This window comes from Microchirus variegatus, assembly GCF_963457635.1.
Source record: "Microchirus variegatus genome assembly, chromosome: 7".
Classification (NCBI taxonomy): Eukaryota; Metazoa; Chordata; class Actinopteri; order Pleuronectiformes; family Soleidae; genus Microchirus; species Microchirus variegatus.
In genome coordinates, this window is record NC_139808.1 from 10027031 (window position 1) to 10041083 (window position 14053).

The 14053-nt window shown below is 40.3% G+C and overlaps 1 protein-coding gene across 1 annotated transcript in view; it reads right to left on the bottom strand.

Annotated features, from left to right (window-relative positions):
* Positions 1–5285: 5285 nt before the first annotated feature.
* The window catches only part of magi3b (membrane associated guanylate kinase, WW and PDZ domain containing 3b), a gene marked incomplete at both ends in the record, with an annotated part of 151408 nt that continues 142640 nt past the window's right edge, over positions 5286–14053 (bottom strand). The window contains 11 exons of the mRNA XM_083892262.1: positions 5286–5331; positions 6422–6564; positions 7248–7385; positions 7988–8069; positions 8363–8459; positions 8694–8879; positions 10172–10357; positions 10605–10812; positions 12032–12126; positions 12225–12390; positions 13006–13037. Of these exons, the coding sequence (XP_083748388.1) occupies positions 5286–5331; positions 6422–6564; positions 7248–7385; positions 7988–8069; positions 8363–8459; positions 8694–8879; positions 10172–10357; positions 10605–10812; positions 12032–12126; positions 12225–12390; positions 13006–13037 (1379 nt within the window). The remainder of the gene's footprint in view (positions 5332–6421; positions 6565–7247; positions 7386–7987; positions 8070–8362; positions 8460–8693; positions 8880–10171; positions 10358–10604; positions 10813–12031; positions 12127–12224; positions 12391–13005; positions 13038–14053) is intronic.

Genomic DNA, 14053 nt, shown 5'->3' on the forward strand with positions numbered 1-14053 from the left:
TGCAAGACTGCAGCCATTTTAAAAGCAATTGAGCCAATTATCGCACCACGTCGTACAATTACCGGCCACTCGAGTGTGCAGCCTGTAAAAGCTGCTCACGACTGAACGTGTCTCACACAAACCCGGGGTCAGGCGCTGACATCACGGAGGCTCGAGTGAACCCTTTGTGTCATCCCTGTGTCGACGATGCACTCAACAATAAAGATGTATTATAACTTGGTCTGAGGCTGCTGCGTCAGCTCGGATCGGTCCACGTTGCCTGCAGAAAATCCAGGTTTGGATTACAAATGTTTCAAAGACAGCGTACATGAGTAATTCGCGAGGTCACATAGTCAAACAACGTTTGGCTGTTTTTCTTTTATTCCCAATTCTGTGTACAATTTATGTAAAAAAAAAAAAAAACACTTATATAATCATTCTAATTTTCTCATCGTGGCTTTAAGCAGATTTGTATTTCCATTCCACAGCCTCATGACTCATGCCTCTGTTTTGAAACACAGTTATTTAATTAATGGACATGATGCACATGGAGCAGCATAAGAGGCCTTGGAGCCCCCCCCCCCCCTTTGTAATTGAAAAGGCTTTCTCTTTATGCTGAGAAAAGCAGTCGGCTGCCATGACAACTGGAAATCTGCCATAGTAACGGCGGATGTTGGACTGTAGTGCGCAACAAATTAATCTACATGACACCTAAATGATTTGTGGCGTACAGTTCAGACACCGAAGGTTGTAAGTCTCAGCTTCAGCGCAACAAAAAAAAAAAATATAATAAATAAAATCAAGAATGTGTTTTCAGCAAAACTTTATTTTTCAGTGCATGAACGGAACACCATGTCAAGCTCACAGCCTGTCCTATTATATCAATGTTAAATATTTTTCTCTTTTTTTTTCTTCTTTTTTACATTAAAAAAATAATGGAGCGATATAATATACCTCTGTTTTTCTCTCTCTCTCTGTGTGGAAGAGCACTCGGCAACGTATTTATAAAGGTGCTGTACAATGTACAAACATTTACATCTACTGTCTACGTACAGAATGTAGAAGATACCACAAGGATTTGTTTTGATTCTTTTCTAACGAAGCGATGCAAGGCCACAGTATGATACAGAGATGGAACACGACAACGTAAAAGTGTGGGGAAAGAGAAAAAGGGGGCATTAACTGAGTCTTGACCAGAGAGAATTGGGTTGGATTTACTCCATCGACCGACCAACCTATTGCACAAAAACCTACCACTGCTCAGCTCACAGCGCATCCTGACCCGATATATCCCCGTTTCACAATCACACTCTTATCACAGTCCGTATAACACCCCTGCGACTTTCACTGATATTGACTTTACAGATATTGACACCACAGTGCTGTGCAAAAACAAAACATCTTAGGCCACCATTAAACGTGTAGCAACGCCATGATGACAGTATACAGTAGAATTATTTCTCCTTGACACATGCAGAAAATAATGAATGCAGGTTTTAAAATAACACAGTTTAAAGAGTCGAGTGTATTCTCAAACCCAGGCTCTGGAACCCGAATTAATGTCCTAACCTGCTTGAGCATGACATACAAATGTTGTACCATTCCAATCCAAATGCCATCACACGATCACAGAATTTGACAAACAACAATAAAAAAACAACAACAACGCCAGTGATGCCCTAAGACTTTTGCACAGCGCTGTATGTTCCCTGAGCTTATCTGAATATTTCTCGTTCTCATAATAATCCCACAATTTAATTGTATGAGCGTGTGCGATCGTACTCCACAAGATTGAACTTTTTTGTTTTCTTTTTTAGTAAAGAAGTGGAATTCATCTACTTGTCTCCGAGATTGCACTTTTAGAACAGATTACACCTTAAAGGGTCAGCGTGTAGGACTTGGTGCCATCTAGAGCTTAAGTCGCATATTGCGTCCGAATCTCTTGCAGACAAACACGGCATGGAACAGCGCCACCTTTGGCATGAAATGAGGAGGTCATTAAAAGGTAATAAAAACACAGCCGCTCTTAATTTTCAGGTGATGCTTTTTAAATATTGTTTCCACTTTAAGTCGACTGACTGACTAAATTCTACACACTGGCCCTTTAAAGATATACACTACCACTCAAAAGTTTGGGGTCACTTAGAAATCTCCTTATTTTTTAAAATGAATATAACATTAAATAAATCAGAAATACACTCTATACATTGTTGTGGTAAATGACTATTCTAGCTGCAAATGTCTGGTTTTTAATGGAATATGTACATAGGTGTATAGAGGCCCATTTTCAGTGTTCTAATGGTACATTGTGTTTGCTAATTGCTAATCGCTAATTGCTAGGGCTATTGGATGATTAGAAAACCCTTGAAAACCCTTGTGCAGCACAGTTGAAAACAGTTTTGCCGGTTCTTTGACAAAAGGGCAACATTATTATTATATATATATTAATATATATGTCTTGACTATGTTTTCTATTCATTTTGCAACTCTTTCGTTGAATAAAAGTGTGACTTTTAATTGGAAAACACACAAAAGTATTATATGTGACCCCAAACTTTCGAACAGTAGTATAAACATGGTAGGATATTACGTCAGCAGTATCTCACTAAACCAACCAAATAACTCCATCGTCCTTCAAACTACCCTATCACGCGGTTACTTACACAGCAGGAGTGACAAATACACACATGTATGATTCTAATCCTAATCATCCTTTTCTTTATAGGATGATGTAAAAAACAACAATGGAGGGCAATGGGAATTTGGCCTTAAACAATGAATCCTTTAGGAGAAAAGAAACAACTTAATAAAGTAAAAAATACAAATTATATAATATAATAATACGAATAAAAAAAGGCAATGCATTGGTCACAATTCAACATCACAAATTAAATACAACTCATGGTCATTCTGTTACAGTAATGCTACAAGGGCAGATGCAGTGCAATAAAATTCAATAGATATATATTTTTTTTTTTCAAAGTCAGAATCTGCAAATATGACACATTCAAATATATATATATATATATGTATATACTATATCACAATGAGACACTTTCTGAGCGACTGCAAACATTTGGTACAGTGGTTTGTACATTAACTACAAAGATCCATGGTAATTCCTAACCACCAAAGTACATTGGAAATAAGGTGAGAGCTCAAATAACATGGGACAAATCTTTGAAGTCTATATCAAAAATGTGGAATGGCTTGGTATGGCTACATATAGATATTTATATATACTGTATATATATATATTCATCTATAATCTTAATAAATTACACTCTGGTTGTTATCATAAGGATGGTAAACAAGATCGCAAACCACAAGTTTCTGGTCTTTTTAGTGATGCTGTTGTTTTTTTTTTTGTTGTTTTTTTAACGGTGGAGAGTTAAGTCCGTAACCACAGAAACAGTCTCGGGTCAGCGGTAAAAGTGAACACTTGCTGGGTTGTGTTCGATTTCAAACGGAATGAGAATCATAAACAAGCAAAAAGGCTCATCCTCGGCGATGTGCAGAACATGTGCAGAAAAAAACTAACAGAAGGTCCGAGTGCATGCACTTTGAGGGACAAAATTGTCAAGTGAGAGCAAAACTAAATCCCGGATGACGGTCACACTTCGGACGGGAAGTGGTGGTCTTTTCCCCCCCTTTCTTTGCATATGGGTCATTGTGTTGTAGCAGGGGGTGAAGTGCTGTTGGTAGTCGTCGTTGCACAGAAGACTCAGAAGGATTGGCACGTACTGTATTCACATTTCAGAGTGTCTTGTCTTGACAAAGCCCCCCGAGCATGCTGCGCATGCGCGAGTCCCACGACAAAGATGCTGAAGCGGTGGACAAGGCAGGGGGAGAGCTGCTACATGCCACTCGTGACGTCCCAAGGAACTCCCGAGGAAAAACAGACCTTTTTTTCAAAAGAGACCTGCACGTGGCCCACAAGGTAATAAAATGGCACATCTGTTTCATGGAAGAACTGAGGAAGACAATCCAGTGAAGTTACTGTTAAAAATTCAATGTCTGACTCAATGTTTCGATCACAAAGGTTCACGGAGAATCTCTTCGTGGGAGAGGATTCGTGCTGAGCTGGGCACTTTCCAAGGTCCAGGGCTAATAGGTCCCTGTGGACTCACTGGAACACTGTTCACAGAGGCTATAAAGTATTTCTTACTACTGTTGTCTTTGCTTTGAAACGCCCCATCTTGTTTTTCTTTAGCCTCTCCTGGTAAAACTACAGAAACTTTACTACTCCGTGCATCTGGCGGACGTCTTCTGTTGATCGTGTCTGTACTTCTAGTCCTGTCTTCGGTAGATTTGCTCTTCTGATCTCTCTGCCCAGAGTCTTTACCTGAACTGCTGTCACTCTCTCTGACCTTAGAAGAGGCTGTTCCGTGATGGCGCGATCTCCCCACCGCTCTCCTTTCAAACGTCTCGTGATCGTGGCCGTGCCTGGTCCTCTCTCCTCTTCCTTCCGTCTCTCCGTCTTGGGTGTATCGTCTGATCTCAAGAGTCCCTCCTTTCCCATTTTTCTTTTCGTGATGTAAGCTCTCTTTGCTGGGAGCCTCCTTTAATCTCCTCTGGTGCTCTACGCGCTGCAGAGCTGTAGCCACTTGTCCCGATTGAGGAGACCTTCTTGAATGTGCCGTTTCTGTTTTAGCGTGTGTGAGAGACGTCCTGTTCCTGCTCGGTGCTTCTTCCCGTGCCCGACTATCCGTTTTTGTGGGATTGTGATGTTGCTCTTTGGCTTTAGGAAAAGTCTCCCCCATTTTCTTTGGGCTGGTTAGCTCTCTGGTGTCTTTTGTGGGCCTGGTCCTCTTGTAAAAGTCCACATGGTTAGATAAGGTGGGAGAGGGCCTTTGGACCTCCTTGCCGGCCCACTCACCACTCTCATCCACCGAGCTCAGACCACTGCTGCTGCTGCGGGGCTTGTGGCCCTGCGGGGATATGGAGCTCCAGCTGTGGGAATGTTTCAGTTTGCCGGTGAAGGGAGGGGAGAAGATGGAAGCGGAGGAATATGGCGAGGACAGGGGTGAGGTGTCAAAGAGAAACACCTCTCTGGAGTAATTTGGAGTTGAAATGGCTTTTTGATCACGTTGACCTGCAATAGAATCACATGTTTTTACATGTTAGACAACTTACCTGGGTTAGGGAGATTAAAAAAATGACACGCGGCACAAACAGAAGACAGGAGGATGTGTGTGGGGGAAATTCGAATGCATTTTAGAGAATAAAAGTGGGGGGGGAAAGTGAAAGAGAAACTAGTAATTACCAAGGTAAAAGAGAAGAGGCCAGTGAAAGCAGTGAAGGTGTTAGTGTTGGTGCTCAGTGTAGTAGCACAAAGTAGAAGAAGTGGTACTACCTGCGTCAGAGGCAAAAGAAGAAGAGCCAAAGGGAAGCAGATGGTTAATGAATACATAAGAAACGACTGAGCAAAGAAAGTACAATGAAATCAATGAAGGTGGCAAACTACAAACAGCCTCCATTAATTAAAAAATGATTGAAATTATTACTATTAGCTACAAATGTGGCTTATTTATAGGATTCAGTGTTTCTCTTACTGCTTTTAGCATTCTTTCTGTTTTCTTAAGATTGATTCTGAACTTGAAACTTTGCAAAATACATGATGATGTGCCACTCTCCCTCTCATATCTACGGTGGCCCTCATGTGCAAAACACAAACACAAATCACAAATCACAAAACACAAACACATATCACAAATCACAAACATTATCTCACAGCAGAAACTACTGTGTTGTGCTTTTGTGTTTGCATTGTGTGATTTGCGATTTTGTTTTTGATTTGCGGTTGTGTTTTTGATTTGCGTTTGTGATTTGTGTTTTGTAATTTGCATTTGTGTTTTTGATTACCGTTTGTGTTTTGTGATTTGTGTTTTGATTTGCATTTGTGTTTTGCATCTCAGGGCCACCGTACATAATTCTACTACTACAAAAACTCTGGTGAGTAGATGGCTATCTCAGCTTATCATGAGGAATTAAGTGGTAAACGACAAGCGCTGTCAAAAAGTAAAGATCAGCCCACGAGCACCAAAAAAGCTAAAGAATCTTATTTGTGTAAGTCAAAACAAACATATCAACACAACAAATAAGATGTGGTATTATGGGACTTTTGTGATGGATATGTTGACTCCAAGGTGTCACAGCTCCAAACATAGATTAAAAACATTTTCTCTATATATATTTGAGGGTAAAAAATGAGTACTGAACATATTTCCCATTATTTCCATCATAAATGTGTGTTATCTAATGACTTATTAAAGTTGCTTGCTTTACTTCACATTGTAGGGAGAACTTAACGTTAAGTAATAATGTGTGAGGCTCAAAGAAAGTCCATATGAAATAAAATGGTGAAATAATATTACGGACAAGGCCTCTGTATTGCACAGTAAATCTCCCACTGAAAAAACAAACACTTTGAAAAGAGTACTTACTGCTGTCTTGAGCCAGGCCTGCTCCAGGTCGCAGCAGCAGAACCACTTTATTTCCTCCAGCCTGGATCAATTCAATAGCACGTGTATGCGAAATGCCGCGTGCCGGCTCGCCGTTTATCTCCACTATCTCATCTCCGACCTGTTAGCGACACAGAAAATACAGTTACCGAACAGCATGTGCTTATGCACACACTCTTGCACTCGTAATTCCTCGGAGAAAAGAACGGTAATTATTTGAGGTAACGCAAAGGAAAAACGCAACTGTAAGCACCGGCCTGTCAAGCTTGAGAATGATTCCTGCCAAGAGCATCAATTCTGTCTCCTCTCTCATCCTAATAACAACAATAATAGTTTTATCTCTGTGGGGAAATTCTAATTCTGCTGAGTGCAGGGGTCAGTAAGTACTGTGACTGTGCCGGGAATGGTCACCGTCTTACTCCAGGGTGTTTTCACATTAGTTGCGTTCAGACATGCACTGAAGTCTAAAGAGATAACAGAATTACAGACACTGTTGATTATGTTTAAATTCAAAAACAATTATTTTAGCAATTGATTAATCTGTCGATTATTTTCTTGATTAATAGGTTTGGTTCATAAAATGTTAAAAAACGTTGATCAGTGTTTGTCACAACCAAAATGATTCAGTTTTAATGATTTCCTTGTTATGTGGAGCAAAGACACAAAGAAAATATTCAATATTCAAGTTCTGCACTGGAGTTTTAAATCTTACAATAAAGGACAGAAAGGAAAGAGAAGAAGAAGAAGACATGTCATGTCAACTGCCATCAAACACCAAGAACAAACGAACAAAAACACACTCACATGGATTCTTCCATCCAGTTGAGCAGGTCCATCCTCTGCGAGTCTCAGGATGTACAGGCCCATGTTGTACTCGGTTCCTCCTCGCAGACTGAAGCCAAAGCCCCGGGGACTCCTCTCCAACTCCACTGTGAGACAACCCTGCAAAAAGGAAAGAGGACACTCACATCATTCACTCACACAGATATGTAGCAACATTTCTGCACAAACACAAAGCTATAGAAATAGAAAGAAATACATCCTCGTCCATAGGGATCAGTGAATATCAATATGACACAAACAATAATCTTATTTAGTCTCTATTTCTATTACTTTATTCTTGAGACATCTTTGTGTTTTGCAGTTGCTTGGTTTACAATCATTGTTTTTGTCAAAATTGCTTGGAGACGAGTTTTGTCTGATCAGTTTGGAGGAGATTTATATTATTAAATAACATAGAGACGTTTCGTTCCTTATCAATACTAGTTCTGGAGTCCTAAGGTACACCTATAATGAATGCACTATGCATGCAATCAGTGCAGTTTGCGGGATAAAAAAAGAAGAAGACAGGAACTGATATATATATATATATATATATATATATATATACATGTACAAAAACAAACATTTACATTGTATTATCTTTTTTATACAGTCTCGAGGATTACGGTACATTAAATCCAAACCTTTGCCTCAAGCGGCTTTAACCTTCAGATAATCACTAAGACAACATATCGTGAAGAGAATAAGAGGATTATTCTCACCTGGTTGGGTCCCGTCACACACAGTGTTCCCAGCTCAGACAAGCTCACTCCATCCCTTTTCTCCTCCAGGTCCAGGTTATAACTAAAACAAAGAAAACATGTGTGTTTGTGTGGCAGAGCGTGCAGTAAATAACATGCTGCGAGCCAGATTTATTTGATTTTATTCTGTGCATGTTCTACACACATTATTATTATTATGACGTGTCTACTTTAGAAGAGGTACATTTCGTACTTGTAAGGTACACACAGTGGGACTTCTAGAACAGGAAGTTAATGTTCTGACGAGCTTCAAAGGCTTCTTTTCTTCTCTGTGGCGGCTTAATCTCTTCCTTTATGCTTTATATTTTGTGTGTGAGTTCCTTTTTCTTTTTTTACCTTTCATCCACAAGCGCTGATCTTTGACCTATGGCTCTGTGCTGAAGAGCTGGACTCTGTTTAGCTGAACTTGCTCCAGATGGAGGGCCCTTGTATTCTGGGAAAAACAACAACAACTCGTTTAAAATTTTAAATAATCTTTAAAGATTAACTTATAATATGGATACAAATCAATCACATCAGCGATCCCACTTTTCAACTTAACTTCTTTCATGAATACATGGAAATATTTTTTTACCTCGATTACCTGGCAGTAAAACAATTTCTGACTTGAGAGGTGATTAATTTGAAGAATTGGATCCTGAGAGACGCAGATAATCCTGCTACTCACCGTCCTCAGGCACCACAGTGAGAGTGACGATATTGCCAGCGTCCTTGATAAGCAGAACAATATCACTGTGGGAGAGCTCGATGATGGAGCGCCCGTTGACCGCTGAGATACGATCTCCGACGTGCAGCAGGCCGCAGCGGTCGGTGGGACTGCCTTCAATGATCCGGCCAATTTTGTGTGGAATAACTGAAAAGGCAGATGTCGGGGATCGAAAGATGTTCTGTGACATATATTCATCAATCCAACATAATCTAACATATTATCTTTTCCCCCCAGAGTTCCTCTAGTTGAACCATTCCTGGAGTCCTCGTCTTCCCCCTCTGGTTGTAATAGTTTTAAAAGAGTTTTTTTTATGATTTCATGAATATAAAATGATGTGGCTTCCAGTCATTTTTGCACTTGAAGAATTATTTCTTAATAAATATTTTTATCAGAGTACATACAGGGAAAAATATATTCATTATAAAAAAATTACGTCCCCTTACACTTGAACAACGCAAGCCTCTTGTAAAGCTAAATGGAATAGAGCCACCATTAATATCCTCGGTAACATCTGTTTTTGCCCTATTATTTCAATTTGAAAACAGCTGCTGACAAACAAAAAAGGTCTTTTCAAGGCATGAGCATTACAAACAGTATACACGTTGCATTAGTTTAACTCATTGAAATTCTGCTAATATTCAAGATTCAAGAAGACTTTATTTATTCGCAGGGGGTAATTAAAGGTGCATTATGTAATAAATCTATAGCAACTGGCCATAAAATCCTCCTAATATGTCACAGAGACTCAGGAATAATGTTCATATATCAAACTGAACTCACCAACAACAACAGTACAGCCAAAATATTTGCATTGAAAAAAAAATATTTTGCAGACTGCAAATCATGTTTTGGAATGTGGCGCCGCCTACCGCCGTCTACCGATCATTGCAGTCAGTAGAGTCTCGGCTGCCGAGCAACCATGGGTTGCCAGTTACGTCAGAAAAAACGAAACCTAAAAGACCTTGGTGTTTTGAATTTGAATGTAGTTACCGTTTTTGACCACATTCTTACATATGGCACCTTTAAGGTAAGGCACGTAGAGCAGGACAAAAAGACTAAGAATAAATAGATAAATAGTTATAAATTACAAATACGGAGACTAAAAACAACAAACGTGTCAGAATGTCAGTATAGACTGTATGAGACAAATATTTAGTCTCATAGTTCCATTCCAAATTCCAAAGATGGCAACATTTAATGAATAATAATAATAATATAGTGAATAATCTGGATACTCAAAAAGCTGTTATAAAGCAATTTGAAGAATTGGGAGAGTTCAAAGACAGAATCTAGTGGAAGTCCAAGAACACTTGGTTGTTCTTGGTAATAAAAACTTGCTTAAACCAAAAACCTTGTGGTGACTTTCTAAGCTGTCACAGGTGTAAGCTGGAGAAGCTGATTAACCGTGATGCAGAACGCAAAAGCTCGACTCTCACCTCCGAGCGGGGGTTTGCTCTTCGACGTGAGGATAACGAAGCCAAAGCCCTCCGTCTCCTTGCGGTGAAGCGTGATGTCGAAAGACTCGTGGTCAAGAGCGCTGGGCATCGGTAGGTGAGGTAGCTTTGGTGAACCGTTCACCAGAACTGGAGCCAGAATGTCCAGGATGTCATCGTCTGTGGCGTCTAATGCGAAGAATAATGCATATCAGACTCTTGCTCTCGATTAACTTTTTGAAAGCAACCACTTTCAGTTCATCGTCTTTTTTTTAAGCACGATAAAACTGCTGCTGTTCCTGTCAAATACTATTTGCACCACTCTCTCCGTGTCAGAGGATCTTTTTGTTCTGATAAAATGGACACGGTGTGAAGTGGAACACTTTCACAGAAGAAGCTAAAACACAGAGTTCCTCTGCTTGTGCTCGTCACTCACCTCTGTAGATGACCTTTCTCCGTACAGTCAGCATTACTTGACCATTGCGGGCAGCGTTGGTCATTAGATCCAGCACCTGCTTATGAGAACGACCTTTCACCATCACACCGTCGATGCCAATGAGCTCGTCTCCCGCTCTGAGGCGGCCATCTTTTTCTGCTGCTCCGTTGGGCACAATGGCCCCGATATAAACCTGGGGAAAGACATTCTGAGAGAGGGTTAGTATCATGGAGAACTGGCCATTAACAACATAGAAATTGTAGTAATCAAAAAAAAAATTACACATCACAATAATATACACTGCAGTTCAAAAGTTTGGGGTCACCTATGCAATTTTTTGTGTTTTCCGTTAAAATTACACTTTTATTCATCAAAAGAGTTGCAAAATGAATAGAAAATATAGTCAAGACATTGACAAGATTAGAAATAATGATTTTTATTTTTTCAAAATAATAATTTTGCCCTTCAAAAAGAACCAGCAAAACTGTTTTCAGCTGTGCTAACATAATTGCACAAGGGTTTTAAAGGGTTTTCTAACCATCCAATAGCCTTCTAATTAGCAAACACAACGTACTAGGGGTGGGGAAAAAATCGATTCACATAGGAATCACGATTCTAATCATCCACAATTCTGAATCGATTGATAAACTTCAAAAATTTATAAAAAAAAAAAAAAAAAAAAAAGAAATTCTATTTTGAAAAAACACACAAAACACCAGTTTGCGTTATTTGTGTACAGTTTATTTTTGTAACTTCTGGGAGAAAAAGGCAGCTAGCCTAAGCTTTTATTTATGCAAGTTATTTTTTTGTACAGTACGTACGCTTTTATTTGTTTTGAATGAATAAATGTTAACTTTTGTCTTAAGTTTGCCTTTGTCTTATACAAACTGTATTGTTTTGATGCCATCATTTGCCTTAACACACTATGCATTTTATCAATTTTTGAATTGAGAATCGTATGAATCGAATCAGTTGAATTGAGAATCGATTTTGAATGGAATCGTGATCCTAAGAATCGGAATCGAATCGAATCGTGGGCCACCCAAAGATTCACATCCCTACAATGTACCATGGGAACACTGGAGAGATGGTTGCTGGAAATGGGCCTTTATACACCTATGTACATATTCCATTAAAAACCAGACATTTGCTGCTACAATAGTCGTTTAAAAGGGCTTTTCCTTCAAAAATAAGGAAATTTCAAAGTGACCCCAAACTTTTGAACGGTAGTATAATACTACTACTCTTACTCCTCCTACTACAACTAAACAAGGCAAAACTAAGGAATAAAACTGTTTTGTTGAATAACTACACATTTCAAGAGGCAGGGAGTTCCAGAGCCTCGGGCTCTTATTAAAATAAATAAATTAATTAATTAATATTAAAATCTCAAAACAGAAGCAAGCAAACATCTCATATATACATACCGGCTGCTGTGGACCTTCTCCCCCGAGCACACGGAAGCCAAAACCAGTTTCAATGTCTCTCTTTAGAAAAATGTCAATGTCTTTGGTGTGAGGCTCTGTGTGGATGAGAAAATATTGTGTGAGGGATCACAGTTTCAAGCGGAACAGACACATAAGGTCTGAAGTGTGAAGTGGTGCCTGTCCACACACTTACGTCTGCTCTCCAGCAGGGCTTTGGACTTCAAGTACATCTCTGTGGCGTCTCGTTTCGGGGAGTCGATCAAGCGCAGGGTGCTTGTGTTGGAGTGGTAAGGCAAAGCCTGGGGAGCCGAGTCAGCGATGCCGTCCAAAGTTTCAGTGCTGGCCGTCTTTTCCAGCCTCTGGAAAATAAAGACACACGTCAGCAACCGCACATATATAAGTGGCATCAACACATTTCACTGCACTGGACCTCTCGTCGCCACATTTATCGACGGTCTCTGCAGCTCATTATCCCAGAGTATCTGATAGTGACAGACTTCCAAAAGCAGTGAAGGTCAAGTTACTGGCTCTCACTTTTCATTTCTCCTATTGTTTCAGGGCTAAGCAATTGGATTGAAATGTAATATATAATCTACAGGAAAACGCTGAAGACTTCCCCCAAGACTATTCAGGCATAAAGGGCAACGTCTTTATCTAAAACTGTTATATTAATAATGCCCCCATATATAAAGAGGCTCATTCATGCTTCATTACCATTGCAATCCCCTGACAATAGCTCAAGGAATACAAATAGTGAAAGGAAGTAATTTAGACTGTTTTCCCGAGAAAACAAAAGGAGGCACCCTAAAACCTAATCAATATTCAAATTTATTGCTATCATTTAATTTGATGCAACCACGGCTTAGTAGTTAAGCTGAAGGACATAAAGCCTTGAAATTATATTGAAGGATGAGTCTCCAAAGGGAACAATGATGAGGGAAGAGGGAAGAATGTGGTGTTTTTTTTTTACTCACAGGCTTTAGACTCTTCACAGGGGATGTTTGACCTATGGAGAGACGCAGATAGACACCAGAAATATGGTGAGAATGCAGATGAAAAAAAACAAAAAAACATCAGCGTACCACTCGCCACCAGATGGCACTGTCTCTCCGATTGTGAAGCAGCGCCAGCATGAAAATAAACCAGGGAGCTGCTTTAAACTCAAGAGCTGTGCTCACCACAGAATCCTCCTTTGGGCGAATATACATCCATATGCGACTAAAGATACATAGAGCATACAAAGGTAGCACATAAGCTGACAGCATGGTGAATGCTGAGGAAGTGGATGAGACCATCAAAGATTCATGCATATTGTTCAATGACCAAAATCATTTCCCTTCCCCTTTTTCTGTACGCTACACCCACATGTTCCTTCTCAGGCGCTCAGATCATTCCCTGCAGATCATCTCTTGCATACCCCCCCCCCTCCCCTCCCTCCCTTCCCCTCCCATCAACTCCCCACATTAACTGGATTAACAAACACTCTGGAGCTGGCAGCCCTGTGGAGCCACACCAACACTTGGCCTGATGAGGGGTTAATGGAGCCTGATGTAAAAAGGAGGAGATGTGGCAGCATTTTTTCCACTTCACTGCAAAAAATCTGGCATTAGAACGACGAAAGGCACATAATCAGATGAGCAAACAAGTCGCACACCTGTAAAACACAACCCTTCCTTCCTGTCCGTCCTTCCATCGAAGGTCTGCTATTCTTCTGTTTCACCGATGCCCACCATCCCAACACAGTCATCGTCTTTAAAAGCCAAGGACATGGTGATGGTGGCATAGCATTGAGGGTGAGTAGGGAAGAGAGAGGAGGGCTGCGGCGCCGCTGTGGGGAGGAGGCCCCCGAGGATCTTCCCTCTATAGCCATTTAGGCATGGATGTTAAAGGGGCCATGGATATAGAGGCATGCAGAAATCCCCTGTGCTCTGTTGATGATCAAAGCCAATCCAGAGCTCATCGACTCATGCGTTCAATCCCCAGGGCAGCTGGAGATGGATGTAGGAGACATTTGAAGGATGC